This window comes from Solea senegalensis, linkage group LG1 (assembly GCF_019176455.1).
Source record: "Solea senegalensis isolate Sse05_10M linkage group LG1, IFAPA_SoseM_1, whole genome shotgun sequence".
NCBI classification, from domain to species: Eukaryota; Metazoa; Chordata; class Actinopteri; order Pleuronectiformes; family Soleidae; genus Solea; species Solea senegalensis.
The window spans coordinates 2,922,746-2,939,817 of record NC_058021.1 but is presented as its reverse complement, the minus strand read 5'-3'; the positions used below and the strand labels follow the sequence as shown (position 1 = coordinate 2,939,817).

Genomic DNA, 17,072 nt, shown 5'->3' with positions numbered 1-17,072 from the left:
TAACTCACAGAGGAGAGATATTAAAGAAAGGATGTTGGTGGAGGAACACAAAGAAAAGGAAATATACACAAACCCAACTGATTCAATCACAGGTACCATTATTTGGAGTCGTGATGCCCGAGGTCACAAAGAGAGAGTGAAGGCACTGAAGCTGCCCTCAGGTTGGTCAGCTAAGATTTACAGGTTGAATTTAAAGTTCAGTGAGGAAATGTTGCATCACAACCAACAGGTTTCCACTTCCTGTCTGTGTCAATTCCAGCAGCGACATTATAAACCTGACAGTCGGTTAAACGCGTGATTCTTCACAAGCCTGCGTCAGACAACAGTGAAAAAGATTGTGCAGCTGGTTTGTGAGAAAGTGTTGGGTTAACCTTCACACTGCTGCACTTAGCAGTGTGAAGGTTAACCTGATGACAGCGCCGACACCTGTGAGACACCAAACAAGCTCCTGGAGGATGAAACTGAAGCTCCACCCACACACGCCTGAATATCATTTTGTTGATTCAGATTTAGTTTTGACTACAGAATTTCAGAAAGTATGAACCTTGTTGATTTACTGCTTTACTTCAGAGTTTTGTGGACCGTATGCTTTATTTAAAAAAACAAAGTTAGACTGGATAGAGACAAACAGTCTCTGCCTCTTCCTTCCCTGAGAACTCCTGACACTTGGAAAGAAGGCGACCATTTTGATGCGATCTACAGTACATCAGTGCAGCCTTTAAAAGCAATCAGTGCCCACTTGACTCCAGGCCCCTGTCGTCATAGATCCTCTTATCTGTGGCAGTTTCGGATGCAGAGTCACTCCACTATGCTCCAGGAAGGGTCAGTGTACCTATTTGAAGGGAAATGCATGGTCAGGCAGAAGCAGTTGTGTGCAGCAGTGTCCATTAACTCGGAGACGTGGAGGACGGGGCCGGTCACCTTGACTCCACAGTGCTCGGTATTCTCACAGGAGGAGGAACGCTGAATCCACACAGTCAGAATTTCTTACCTCTGCCTCGGCTGTCACATATTCCCAGTGGGTGCTTTGCTGCTTACAGCCACACATTTGATACAAGGTTACGAGTTCCACTCAGTTTTTAATTACAGCGTCCGTACAGAGCCGCATTCACTGAGAGGACAGCAGTGCAATGTACTTCACTGACATAACAAAGCACAGTCACTGAAGCAGAACCACATCAGGAGACGACACCGCTGTGTGCATGGTTCTGAACTCACAGTAATATCTTCACTAAGTATTAATGTAATAAAGGCAAAGAAGAACTGACAGGAAACAGAAGACACACGTATGGAGAGGACGTCCCCACACTGTCTGACTGTGTTTGATCTCATTGTCATGTGAATAAACTGTGTCACATAAGTTACATCATTCACACATTCACACATTCACCCACTGCAGCCGTCTATCACACGTCCCGTGTCAAGGTCACTGCAGTGGAGAATAAAACAGCTGACCTTCTGATTAATGGACAAACCGTCTCAGGACTTTCTCTGACTGAACCTTCACTTCTTTTCTTAAAAGTCTGTTCTTCAGACACACTCGCTCTCACTCTACTGACAAACCAGAGCCACAGACCATCTCAGATGCCTGAAACTGGACATTTCCACAGAAACACGGCCAATCGTTTTAAAATGATGACGTAAGAAAAGGTGCATGATATGATATCTGACCGTAATCAAAGGAAAATATAACAAGTGTTGTAATATGTCAGAAATATGAGGCTCTGCAGGGCAGTGTTCAAGGCACTGACTGCCAAAAATCACACAGACCAGCAGCAGGAGGGAGGACGAGGAAAGACAGAGAAGACAGACAGAGAAGACGACAGACAGAGAAGACAGACAGAGAAGACGACAGACAGAGAAGACAGACGGAGAAGACGACAGACAGAGAAGACAGACAGAGAAGACGACAGACAGAGAAGAAATGGTCTAATCAATAGTTTAAAGAGTTCATTATTATTATTAATAATAATAATAATAATAATAATAATAATAATAATAATACATCATATTCATTAGATTGATAAGGATTGGCGATATGGGCGGCGGTCGGGGTGTTTTCACCAAAATGACCTCAAACTAAATCCATATATTGGATTTTGACTCCAGGAGATTATTTCTTAGCTTATCTCCTCTTTCACCTGTAAACAGAACTCTAATATTATTCTGAAGGTCACTTCAGTTTTCAGCCACAGCTTATTCTATATTCATTATTCTCTATCTATTTTAAATCAATTCATTTATTAAAATAACAAATAAATGAATTGAAGTGAATAATGTGCTTTCTAACTCGGTGCATATACATAAACTAAGTTAATAAAAGCAAAAATACGGCATATTTCATCTTGCTTTCATTTGTGATGATACTTTAGAAAAATAAAGGCATGTTTTTCCGTCTTATCTCTTCTGTGAGTGGTTTGACGGACGAGGCGGTGACACAACATCTTAGAAACGATGAAGAAAAATCAAGCACCAGCCCAGGTGTTCACCTTTGACCTTTGACCTTTGACCTTGGTCAGAGCAGTTTGAGCATGTGCCAGGCTGCAGCCACAGACTGGTGTCCTGTTGCTGTGGTGAGACTGAAGAATCTGTGTGACACATGAGTTTCTCACAATCATCAGCCTCCTGCCAAACCAACGTCAGCTCAGATCTGTCCTCTTCAGACAAACCTCCCTCTGGGAGTCGGAGGTTGAAGGAGAGTCAGAGGAGAGAGGAGGAGACACTGATGATGAAGCTGAGGGACAGACACAGATCCACGCTCATCTGTCACGGAAGAATATGGCAGGAAATCTGATTTTTATTCTGTGGAACTTGATATTGTTTTTGTAGTAGTAGCCAACACTTGCATGTTGCCTAGCAACCTTTGCATCTACAGTACAATGAGAGTCGGTCGGCTTCAGTGGCACAAGAGTCCGGAAAAAAGTGCTCAAATAACAAGAAAGGGAATTTAGGTCGATAATCGGCAGCTGCAGCTCTGAGCGACGTGATGATATTTATCATTTCATCAAAGTCCAATTTGATGGAGACACTTTCATTTTAATGCCCTGTTGAAATACTGTCTGTCTGTCTGTCTGTCTGTCTGTCTGTCTAAACATGGGCCACGTGTCACTGATTCCGTTAGAATTCAACATTTTAACAAAAGAGAATGAGGGCGTTTCAGTCCCACAGTTAACATTCAGACTGTGACCCAGTATGGAAATAAGAAAGACACACACACACACACACACACACACGCGCACGCGCGCACACACACACACACACACGAATAATGATGTCCTCAGATCAGCTGACTGACCGGTTTAACTGTTCCTTACAATGTGCTGCTGTTCCCATGAACCTGTGCGGTCTGTAGCACTGACGCCTCGTGCTGTCACATATCAGAAGAACCTGGACCAGCATCAGCTTGTCTACAGAGCAGATCCATGAACAGGAGATGATGCCATTTCCACAGCTCTCAGCTTGGTGCTGACCCAACAGCTACGTGAGGATGATATTTGTGGATTTTAGTTCTACTTTTAACACCGTCATTCCTCACAGGCTGACACCCCGGGCATCGCCTCCTCTCTGTGGGCATGGATTTGTGTTTCCTCCCAGGACGACAGGTGTTCCTCGTCCATGCTTCTACCTGACAAGGCAGCGTCGTGCTGGGCCTCACGCTCTTCACACTTCACATATGACTGCTCCCCCTTGTGTCTGTCAAAGACACGACAGTTGTTGGCCTGGTCTCCAACGAGGACGAGCCGACTACAGACGAGAGCTGGATCACGACCGGCTGCTGTGATGCAATAACAACAACCAAATCACTGACATTGAGGTCAAAGGCCAGGGGTCACTCTCCACTCCACATACAAGGAGATGCTACGGAGATGGTGGAATCCCTGAAGTTCTGCCAACACCTCTCAGCTTGTGAAGAGAACCCAACAAAGACTCAGATCGAGCGTCTTCAGAGGCTGCTGCTTCATTTCTGCAAACCAGTCCATTCTGACCAACTGCGCCACCATCTGGTGCTGAAGAGAAGGATGTGAACCGAGTGGCGAGTGAACACAGCTGACGCAGATTATTTCACACGTGGACAGGAGCACCAACATTGGCACAAATATTGATTGATTGGTGATTGTTCTTTTGTTAAAACCCATTAGCCACATCAAAATCAAGATGGCGGCCACTTTTTCCAAGATGGCCGCCAATTCAAGCTGTGAAACGCTATTTTCGGGACAAATTTGTATAAAATTACCTAATAGGGATAATCTTGATATCAAATCATACATTTTTGACCACAGAGAAGTCAGATTTATTGTACTGGATATTCACAATTATCATGTTGTTTAAAAATGTGAAATATAGAATATGAACTGTTTTATTTACATTCTTCCAGGTCTAATCTCCATCTATATTTTTGTGATTTTGATTAATTTTCACTTTCTGCAAATAAATCCTCTAAATGACAACATTTCTATTTCGATTTTGGTGAATTTATTTAAAACGTTTGCTTTATTCAAACCTTTAACTAGCTGACTTGTTTTTTTTCCAGAGCTGTATATCACTCACACACACACAGAGTTTAGGTCAAAGTGTAGCGTGGTGTCCTATTAAAGCCTCACACTGTACGGCACCAGCTCTGTGGGAGCTGAACTCTGAGCTGCACTTACTCTGTCTGTACACCAGGTTTTTTAAAGCTAAAGACGACAGTGAACAGCGTGGAAGCAGAACGACAGAGACAGGAAGTATATGATTAAACTCCACAGAGTGAGAGACGGAGAAGGGAAAAGAGGGTTGGGGGTAAAATAGACCAGAAAACGTTGTGTCTGTTCCAGGAGACACGAGGAGACAGTGACAGTCGCGCAGGGACAGTAAAGTCCTGGGAGGAAAAAGTAAAGATGAGGGTATTTCAGATTCATCGATTATGAAAATAATCGTTAGTTGCAGCTCGAAGCTGAACAAACAAACCTGTTTCTGCAAAAATACGGAAGCTGAAAACTGTTTGGAACCTTGTTTTCTTGTCATGACAAATCTGGGAAAGAACTCTGAACAAAGTGAAATGACCTTGACCTTTGCAAAGAGAGGACGACCTCTCTTTGCGACCATCATTGTCTGACCTTTAATAAAGTCCATTTGTCCTTTAAACACATGCTCTATTTTCCTACCTGTGCTTGTCAATTAGTTGTAAGACATTTGAAGGAAGACGGGGAAACATCGAGGACAGTTTAGTTTAGTTTCTGAAGCTCTTTCATTTTAAGGCTGCTTAATTAACTTAGAAATGTATTCACCATGTGTTGTCATGGTTTGAAAGCCTTTTCCTGCTGTTAAATAAAGTTTATAACAGGAAATTCAGCAGTTTGACGTCACGGCACACAGCAGTGAGATCAAATGTGTACGAAGGATTTAGAATAGAATAGAATAGAATAGAAAATACTTTATTAATCCCTTGCGGGAAATTCTTTCGTCACAGCGCTCCAGTGTACAAAGGTAACGAATGTTGTAACAGCAATTTTTTTGGAAATTACAAAATTACAAACTATAGGAAGAAGTAGGAGTAAACATAAGATTAAAATTACAAAATTAAAGAATACTATTAAAATAAGAATAAATTTACAGAGTTACAACATTTCCAGAATATACTTCACAACTTGTACTTCCCCCTCCCCCCATATTAACAATATATACAGAGGAAGTATAAGCCTATTTATCATATAGAGGAATTGTACAGCTTAATGGCCACAGGCAGGAATGATTTCCTGTGGCGTTCTGTGGTGCAGCGTGGTAGAATAAGTTTCTAACTTACTGAACAAGACAGCAGTAAAGCAGCACATAAACCCAGCCGAGCAGAATCATCGCTGAGTCACAGAGGAGACGAGAGACAGACAGACAGACAGACAGACAGACAGAGTGCAGGTGATGTTCTGTTCTGATCACAGCACTTTGTCTCTGGCCTGGACTACTTCACACACGTCATTTTCTTTTTCGGGGACATCATGCCATCAGAAACCAGCAGGAGTATGTTGATTTTTTTACAGTGAAACGCTGCTCACTCACTCTCTCACTCTCTCACTCTCTCTCTCACTCTCTCGGCTGAGACTAAAATGAGTCCACGCTTTATTCAGTGACGTGTCTCTGTCCACAGACACTCACCAGGGCGACTGTCAGTCCAGATTTATAAGCACAGATTAGATATGTATTGATTCAGATTTAATTACATGCACTGACAAAAAAGGACTTTCTAAAATCAACAGACATCTGCTCACTGAGGTCCAGCCGTGTTGTTCCTCTTAAACAGTCTTTATATTCCCTCAGCTCTCTGTTTTCTCCGGTGTGGAGACTCTATCGCCCCCTGTGGATTTCTGACTTATTATCATAACAGTCACACACACACACACTTCTGTTACTTGTTATAAAAGGGTTTTATCCAAGAAACACAAATGGAGCTGTGAGGTAAAAGAAACAGCAGCAGCTGTTTCACAGTCTCATTGACAAGAAGCAACAATCGTGATGGTGAAGTCATGAGGACGTGTGATTGGAGTCACATGAATGAAGCTGACTTTACTCTCACTGTGTGCTTCTTCTGCCTCGTCAGCGCGGTCACTGCGTGTCCAGTGGGTTTAATCAGCATCATGACAGTGATGTGAATGAATCTAATACTGAATGTAGTGAATAAGGGAAACTGTCACAAATGAACACAAATGTGTCAGACAGTTCAAATATTAAAAATAAAAATATTCCATCAATAATTAATCGTTGACCATGATATTATCTCTCATCATCTAAAAGTGAAAAACAGGAGGTAAAGAAACACTAAGACATGACCAGTATAAAAGCACTTGTGAAGGCCACACCCACTCTCCAATATTAAACTAATGACAGCCTTTGCAATGAATTCAAGTCATTAAAGTGTAAATCTGTAACATATCTGCTGTTTTTGCTGTTCTCATCCCTCTGAATATACATGAGTACATGAATCCACTCATGATTCACATTTCTGCTCATGCAACTTTCATTTTAACAAGCTTTTTCACTGAGTCCATGGAAGTGAAACGTGCTCCCGACAGAACCTCGAGGAAAGAGAAGACAAGAGGAAGAGAAAACTCCAGCTGCTCCACTGATGAGTCAGTGAACAACTGAACACAGTCAACACGAGCTATGACATCATCAGGACGTCGTTTACAGTAAAAACTTAACACTAAATCATTGTCAACACATTTGCTTTTCCTCCTGAAACATGTCAACATGGATGGATGGATGGATTATCATCATATTATGGGATATGCTCTGAAGTAACACTCAAACACATTCAGACACGTTCACATACGCGTGAGGAAAACTATACACTGCAACCAGCACAGGCAATGTGGTAAAACAGGTCAAATAGTACAGGATCATTTCAACTTAAAGAATAAATGACTGTTAAATCAACTGTGTTCAAATAAAACTCGAGAGAGAGAGACAGAGAGAGAGAGAGAGAGAGAGAGAGAGAGAGAGAGTGGACACTGAGACACAGTATTAATCAAATCCCTACACACACACAAAAACAAAAACAACACTATAACATATTTCTTGCCCAATTACTGTGACAGAGAAACAAAGACACAGAAGAGAGAGAAGACGTGTGATCAAAGTCATCAAAGCTTTAAACAAAGAACATGGTCACCCTATGACAGAGAAAAACAGAGAAAGTCATAAAGAACTTTTGTATTTTCTGCCCTTGTTTCAGTCGTGGCTGCTCTGCTCCCTCTGGATCTTATTAAAAAAGTATAGAAATAAAAGGGCACAGCAGTGAAGTCCAGCATCGACATCCTGAACAAGACCGCGTTTAAACAACAACCTGATACACACTGTCTGTACTGTGTACTGTGACTGTGTACTGATGTATTGTGACTGTGTACTGACTGTACTGATGAATGAGTCGTGGCACACAAACAGTCTCAGTGTAATGTCTGTAGTGGAGTCATTACACTGTTGGAAAGCTGGCATTTAATTAAGCATGTGTATATTGAGCTCTAATGGCAGGCTTTATGAATCAGTGTGTGTGCATGTGTGTGTGCGTGTGTGTGCACGTGTGCGCGTGTGTGCACAGCCAAATTGACAAACATGATTTTTTACTTTTTTAGCAGGTGAAAACACGTCATGAGACAAAATCTTCTGCTTTGCTGGTTGAGGCCAATCAGGAAGTAAGAATATATTGACTATCCACTAGGGGGCACCAAAAATCTTCCCGAGGACTTAATGGTCTTACATTTTATCTTATAGTTTTATAAATCATGTTATATTTAGTATGAGCCCAGTGTGATTGACAGCTGGTGTGTGTGTGAATTTACAGTCATTTGTCACATGACTGTGAGACTTCATACTTTAATACACACACACACACACACTCACACATACGCACACACATACATAAATACATACACACACACACACATACATACATACATATACACACACACACACACACACACACACATACACAAATACATACACACACACACTTCACACACACACACACACACACACACACACACACACACACTCACACATACACATACATAATACACACACACACACACACATACATACATATACACACACACACACACACACACACACACACACACATACACACACACACACACACACACACATACACAGACACACACACACATACATATACACACAGACACACACACACACATACATAAATACACACACACACACACACACACACACACACACACACACATACATACATACACACACACACACACACACACACACACACACACACACATACATAAATACATACACACACACACATACATATACACACACACACATACATATACACACAGACAGCACTGCACACACACATACACACACACACATATACACACAGACACACACACTCACACACACACACACACACACACACACACACACACACACACACACACATACATATATACCTCACACACACACACACACACACATACACACGCGTGAATGGTTATGATAGATGGTGATAGAAACAGTCACAGATGACAAACCATGAGCAGCAGGAGGTCGTAACAACATGTAGCCTATCAGCCGCTTGTTGGCTCATTTACAACAGTGTAGCATCTATTATCATCAATTACACTGGTGGCCTGGAGGCTAACACACACACACACACACACACACAATCAGTCAATAAATGAATGTTTCCAGGCAAAACAATAAACTAATTGGAACCAGTCGGGGTTTACATTAGGGGATGGATGTTAGAAGACATGGAAAACAACAAGAAAGGCGGAGACACAACAAAAAGAGAGTCAGAGACAAAACACAGAAAGAAAGAGGCACACACAGAGCCACAAATAAGAGACAGAGAGACAGAAAATCCCACTGAGGATGAGATGAGAGGATGAAAGACATAAAAACAGAGAGAAAAGAATGAAGAACGGGGGCAGAAATCAAAGTTGTATTGAGGCAGGAAACACATGTGAAGAGGGATCAGTAACAAAAACAAGCTCATCCCAACATGGACCTGTGTCAACACGTCAACATGTCCACATACTATTGTCCAGTGACACTGAGCCGACTCTGGAACTGCTGTGTGTCCAACATGCAAATGAGAAAGAAAGAGAGGGAGAGAGAGAGGGAGAGAGAGAGAGAGTAGGAAAGGACATTAATTCAGATCAATTGAATAATGAAGGAGTGTTAATGGTCTTCCTAATTATAACCAGGCCTGTAGTTTAACAGATGCTGACTGACGATGACGAGGTTCTACAGGACCTGAGGGTTAACAGTCGCCACACACACACACACACACACACACACACACACACACACACACACACACACACACACACACACACACACACACACACACAGTGTCAGCACCTGTACACGGCTGCTTCAACACTGCCTGCCTGTGAAAGAAGGCCGAGGCGTATGTGTGTGTGTGTGTGTGCGTGTGCGTGTGTGTGCGTGTGCACAGAGCCTCAGACGCTCTGATCCTAACGTCATTACTGACATGTCTCTTCTTTTTTCACTGCTCATTCAGACCACAGAGGTCAACTCAAGGTCAACCTGTGTGTGGGTTCTTGTATATGTGGCTTTGTGAGGACCATACAGGGTGAGAACATTTTGGCTGGTCCTCACACGTTTAAAGGGCTTTTTGAGGCTCAAGACCAGGTTTTAGGGTTAAAGTTGAATTTACATTAGTGCTAGGTTAAAGGTTAGAAGGCTAAAAGGCTTTTGTCAGTTGTGATTTCATGTTGGTACTGAGCCCACAGGTCCATACAAGTGAAAATAAAAAACTAAGTCACTTTTCTCTAGTCTTTATAATATTAAACTTAATATTTTACATGCATGTTAAGACTGGATTGTCATATGCTGCTGATTTATGTAAAGTCAAGTAGATTAGTAGAAAAATGTTGTTTTTAAAATATGGAACAGACCACAAATGTTGTTTCCAGTGACTTGAAGTATTAAAAATGTTTCCATGTGGCTGATAAATGAGGTGTTAATTGGGTTTTTAATTAGCAGTAGATCCATTTAAATCACTCAGGATCTTTTCAGTTCTTGAGTTCTGGAGCACGACACTGTTTCACTGTTAAACTGTATGTTCTCTACAGGTGCAACACAGGAGCAAAGTGCAGATGATTACAGGACACATGCTGCACCATGGTCATTAGTCTTACAAAGGCCAGGCCTTAAATAACCACCATGGGCCCAGTGGACAGGGATGGAATTATCTTTCAAAGTGACAGTGTGTTCATTCCAAATGAGATGTGTAAGATGATGTGTGTGAGCCGCTGTGTAAACATCATCAGTCTGGACTGCAGCTCAGTGACAAACAGCCACACTGAGGAATCATGTCAGAGCAGCATGTGTCTACGGCAAATATACATCACTGACTGACCACTGACTGACCACCGAGACAGACAGACAGACAGACAGACAGACAGACAGACAGACAGAGAGAGTTTGTTTGCCTCGTTTCTACTTTTTTTTAATTTAAATCCTAATAACTTTACCACAGAGTCTCTCTCAAACACACACACTTTTTTATTTTATTCTATAATAACAAGTCATTTCGCCTGAAATACATTCATCTGCTGTCAGTTCTGAAAAAACACGGAACCAATTAATGTTCTGTCAACACATCGCCGCCTCAGTTTAATATGACATGTGCATTTAGTTATTAATGTGAAGAACAAGTCACGTTCAGTATCTGTGGTCATGTAGAAGCATCATCTGCAGAGTGAGTCACACACAGAACTTTAGTCTGAACATGTTTGAAATATGACACAGTAAAAGTGATGAGACACTACATTCATTTGGTCATTGCATGGTGATCACATTATGTTACCATGGCGATTGTAAAAGAAAATGACTGTATCATAATTAGACAGACTGCTGCAGTGTAGATTATAATGGGAAACACTGATCATCATCATAATAAAGATTTATAATCTAATTATTAGTAAGTAAAAAATCTGAAAAGCACAAACACAGTCAGAACTTTGAGAACTGGAACTTGACTGTTCTTCATTAAACTGCAGACAGATGCAGGAGGGAGAGACTCAATCAGCCAAGAGAGAAGACTTTTGATGACGTGTGTGTGTGTGCGTGTGTGCGTGTGTGTGTGTGAGAGAGAGAGACAGAGGAGAGAGGGGGAGAGTTCACTAATGGAGTGATGCTACATCCACACAAAAACAACGAATATTGTGACCACTTATAACAAACCAGGTGAAGGTGTGATGGTGACTGAGTGAAGGTGAAGATGTGATGGTGACTGAGTGAAGGTGAAGCTGTGACTGAGTGAAGGTGAAGGTGTGATGGTGACTGAGTGAAGGTGAAGATGTGTGATGGACTGAGTGAAGGTGAAGATGTGATGGTGACTGAGGTGAAGGTGAAGCTGTGATGGTGAAATGTGATGGTGACTGAGTGAAGGTGAAGATGTGATGGTGACTGAGGTGAAGGTGAAGTGATGTGTGATGGTGACTGAGTGATGGTGAAGCTGTGTGGTGAGTGAAGTGTGATGGTGACTGAGTGATGATGGTGAAGAGTGTGAAGTGATGGTGAAGCTGTGATGGTGAGTGAAGGTGTGATGGTGACTGAGTGAAGGTGAAGCTGTGATGTGACTGAGGACTGTGATGTGAAGTGTGATGGTGACTGGTGTGATGGTGGTGACTGAGTGATGTGATGGTGAAGGTGTGATGGTGAAGGTGACTGGTGAATGGAAGGTGACTGGGTGAAGGTGTGATGGTGACTGAGTGATGGTGAAGACTGGTGAGGTGAAGGTGTGATGGTGACTGAGTGATGGTGAAGCTGTGATGGTGACTGAGTGAAGCTGTGATGGTGATGATGGTGAAGGTGTGATGGTGGGTGAGTGTGATGGTGAGGAGTGATGGTGAAGGTGTGATGGTGAGTGAGTGATGGTGATGTGATGGGTGAGTGAAGGTGTGATGGTGACTGAGTGAAGGTGAGGGTGATGGTGACTGAGTGACTGAGGTGAAGGTGAAGCTGTGATGGTGACTGAGGTGAAGGTGTGTGATGGTGACTGAGTGAAGCTGTGATGGTGAGTGAGTGAAGGTGAAGGTGTGATGGTGACTGAGTGAAGCTGTGATGGTGAGTGAGTGAAGGTGAAGGTGTGATGGTGACTGAGTGAAGGTGATGGTGACTGAGTGAAGGTGAAGCTGTGATGGTGACTGAGTGAAGGTGTGATGGTGACTGAGTGAAGGTGAAGCTGTGATGGTGACTTCATTCATGCAGTCAGGGGTAAAACACACACAGTGAGTGTGTGAGTGAACCTTCATGAGCTCAGTCCCATGAGACGATGTTTGACGATGTTTGACGATGTTTGTCTGGTGTAAATACGCGTGTAAAGCTTTTGTGTTGCTTTGTTTAGAGAAAATCATCTTCTATTCACACACATTCACACAGTCCTGTGGCAGCTGCTCCCGCTCATGTTCCTCTGTGTGTCCAGCTCCATTCTTCTTCCCTTCTGGTTGTGACACACAGCTGTTAGAGGTTCTGTGCGTGTGATACCGATCAATACTGTATTTATCAGAGCAGCTGTTGTTCCCAGAGGTGTCAGCATCGTCTCACTGACTGCTGTCTTATATGTCTGCTGATAATCAATAAACCAACAGAGCTGAACAATCGTGAAAGCACAGTTTAAAACAGGCTGGAATTCAATAAAGTGTAAAGACTTCAGAAGAATGATCACAAATCAAATCACAAGTGCAGTATCTGTCTTTCTTAGCAAAGAGCAAACGTCTCTGTGTAAAGACTGAGTTCTGCAGAGAACGACCAGTTATTACTGTCAATCTTTCAAGTATAAAACTGTTAAATCAACGTGTTCTACGTATGTCACTAAAGCCACATGGAGCCTTTATCTCAGAGTGATCCATTTGAAAATAAAAGACGTTTGGACACTGACGGGAATGAAGAGGAGCAGAGAATTCAGTTAGAAAAAACACCAGCTGTCATGGTCATTATCTGATTATCTGAGGTCCGGACTGGAAACAAAGAAACAGTGTGAGTGTGAGTTTCACTCTGACCAGTGTCTCTACTGTTTACAGTATCATGTGCTTTCTGAGGCCTCCTTTACTGCAGGTATTAGAATGTGTTTTCTGTGATCAGATAGTGATCAGATAGTGATCAGATCACTCTTCACCACATGCATTGACACCAGTTAATACCGACGAGCATAAAACCCACGCTTTCACGTTAGCTGAGCTCAGAGTCGCCATCTTATTCATTTTACACTTCTGTTCCATGTGGTCACAGAGAGTTTCCGACCCCCTCCCAAAGTGGAAGATCAGATAACAATCTGTCCTCAGGTGTATTTACACCTGTCCTTACCACTGGTCAGGTTCTATCAGAAACACGGGTGTAACGGAGGCTGAGTGTCAAAGGTCAGCATCCATCTCAGTCAACCTGACTAGAAGTTAGAGAAAGGGAAGGTTAAAAAGCTTTTTCTGTTCTCTGCATTTTCTTTAGTTTTCAGTGACTTCACAAAGTGCCAAGTCGTCAGTATTCAGACTCATTTCTGTCACTTTGAAATGTGAGTCTTCTTTGCTTAATTTCCCCTGTGGCACCTCCACGACACAAGTGTGAGGGAAACACTAAAGAAGAGGTATGAATCGTCTGACTGTAGCAGACAGGAGCACAGTGGCATCCACACATGTGAAGAACCATGAGGTTCCACGAGGTTCCACGAGGTTCCACGAGGTTCCACGAGGTTCCACGAGGTTCCACGAGGTTCCACTGTTCTGAAGGTTGGCTGTCAACTAGCTAAGCTAAACGGTGTGAAGTCCTCTGCAGAGCGGAGAACCTGAAGGACAAACATCTCAGTGTCCATTTGACTTTCCAGAGAATGACAGACACCACACTCTCAAACTTCTCTCTCTGTGCAGAACTCCTTCAATCACGTGTGGGGAGGGAGCAGCAGACACGTTTGAAGGTGAAGGATACTGATGCCAGATCCAGATTCTTTCTTATGATCACTAATAAGTTCCATGTTTAAATGAAACTAATTAACAAACACAAGCACGGTTCCCCTGATGTGCTGAGGCCTCGTTAGCCTTTCCTCGGCCCTCACATGTGACCTTGTTTCTCGTGTCAAACAACACCAGGGGGAAAAAAAACAAAAAAACTACAAAGTGAGCAAGGACAGTAAGGCAATTAAGAAGATGGTGTCATTTGAGACAAGCTGACGTAGGTTATACAGTGTGGACACAAAGAGCAGCCATGACCAAGCTAACAATGACAGAATAATGCATGAGGCCAACTCACCTCTGTTATTACACTTTTCATTTCATTTCATTTATTTCAGCACATTTACAACAACAGCAGAGCTCAACAGATACATTATACTGTTTGTTTTTTAGGAATAGAGTTTGTTTTATTGTAACATATTTCAGTTTAATATTAATACACATATATTGTCTGTGACTTTGACTCTAAAACAAATCCTGTCTGATTTATCCTTCTCCTTCATGATCACCTCCAGTGATTTCATCATTTATATACAGTATATATATTTTATTATATTATTTATTATAATAATAATGATCATAATAATAACAATATTATTATTATTATTATTTTTAAATAAAATAGTCATTGGAATATGTTGAAGCTAAGACGATGTTGAACATTTTGCAGGTCCTCTGCAGTCAGTCGTGTGGGGATTTTATTTTGTCATTCTTCAGACAACATCTGCACTCATTCTGGATAGATTTAGTTATCCTGGAGACCTTTGGCCAAAATAACCACGTCTATTTACTTAATAAAAGGAGCAGAATTGAATCCAAGTGAAATAGAAAAGAGGCAGAGCTCTAAACCATCACAGTCTTTAAGAAACATGACCTGTAGCATCGAGGATGTTCCTCATGTTCCCTCACTTCAGCATCACTGAAAATCTGTCCAACATATTTATGAAATAATGTGTTTTCATTAAATTAAGAGATTTGATAAAGGACAGGCTTCACGTGTCTCTGATGAAGTTTATGCTTCTTGTCACACAAACTGTCGCTTTGATCGATGTTTGCAATGACAAATCAGTAACTACATTATGAGCCATGCATTTGATGGTTGATTAATCAATCTGAATGTTTGATTCAAATATAAAGTTAAAGCTGAAAGACTCCAGCTTTGTTAATGAGATTGTTTCTGCATATACAGTATGCAGATACTTCAAGAAACATCCAAACAAGAAAACTGATGAACTAATAATTCATTAAAATGAGAGTTATTTGAAGAAAAACTGAACAAAAACACAGATAAAACCTCATGTTTTCTTTGACTTGAGATGAAAAGAAAGAAGCCACAGTGAGAGGAAGCCACGGCACATTAACACAGACGACTCCTTTCACAGACAATTACAAAAATGGAATGGCTTCACTCTCTTCCCTTTGGAAAAAAGAACATTATGTGGCCACGCATTATTAATGCATGCTACTGCTGATATATTTTGTATGATGTTGTTATTATGGTCCAAGTGTACAAGGTGCAGAGGATCCTGTTGAAACTGAAGGAATTATTATTATTATTATCATCATTATTATTGTTGTTATTATTATTATTATTATTATTGTTATTAATAACATTATTATTGTTATTATTATTATTATTATTATTAATAATAACATTAGTATTGTTGTTGTTATTATTATTAATAACATTATTATTGTTGTTGTTGTTGTTATTATTATTATTAATAACATTATTATTGTTGTTGTTGTTGTTATTATTATTAATAACATTATTATTGTTGTTGTTTTTGAGGGCTTTTCCATGCCCCAAAACTCATAGATCTATGCGACCGCATCAGATCTGGTTATTAATGTTACGGTTGTGACACAGGTGATTGATTGTTCCTAACAAAGTGAGGAAGACGATGGTTTTCATGTGAACGAGCAGCAGGCCGTGAGACACACAGTTAGGGACCGTCTGCAAATTGCAACAAAAGCAAACCGATAAAGCAAATGTTCAATATGTTCACAATGATAGAGTGTCGAGTCTCTTAAATTGACTCCTGTAAGTTACACTGCAACAGTTGACGTACAACCTGCAGAAGACAAATAATTATTTGTTTGTGTCCCTTCCATAAAATAACTAAAATGAATGAATGAATGAATCCTGGTGCTTCCGTATTGAAAAAAAGGAGTTCACAATTAACAATTAACACAAGTGAATAGATGAGAGTAGTAGTGAATATTTCACTCGATCATGTCCATTAAAATCCCTGTTCCTGCGTCCTGAGGAAGTGTTCACAGCCTGCTGTCCATTAGAGAATTAGAGTGAGACCCTCGTTATCCCTGTGGAATAAGAGCCATACGTTGCAGAGGCCGTGGCTTAGCGACACCTGTCTGTGAATAATGCATGTGGCCGGGGCTCAGGAGGCAGCAGTTCTTATGTTCTCAGAGGTGGTCACAGGATTAGTATAAGCAGCATCAGGAGTTATCTGTTTCTCTGAACTGACCAGCACTAGGGTTTCACCTCACTGACATGGAGCCACATTCACGCATGACAGTGGGGAGTGAGTGGACAGGGAATAATAAAGTGAGCAACATCTACAGAAATCT

General features: G+C 41.4%; 1 protein-coding gene across 1 annotated transcript in view; it reads right to left on the bottom strand.

Moving 5' to 3' along the window:
• Window positions 1-17,072, bottom strand: part of LOC122781630 (partitioning defective 3 homolog) — a 175,649-nt gene that overhangs the window by 125,666 nt on the left and 32,911 nt on the right. Inside the window, exon 3 of the mRNA XM_044045450.1 lies at window positions 9,515-9,579. Coding sequence (XP_043901385.1) covers window positions 9,515-9,579 — 65 coding nt within the window. The remainder of the gene's footprint in view (window positions 1-9,514; window positions 9,580-17,072) is intronic.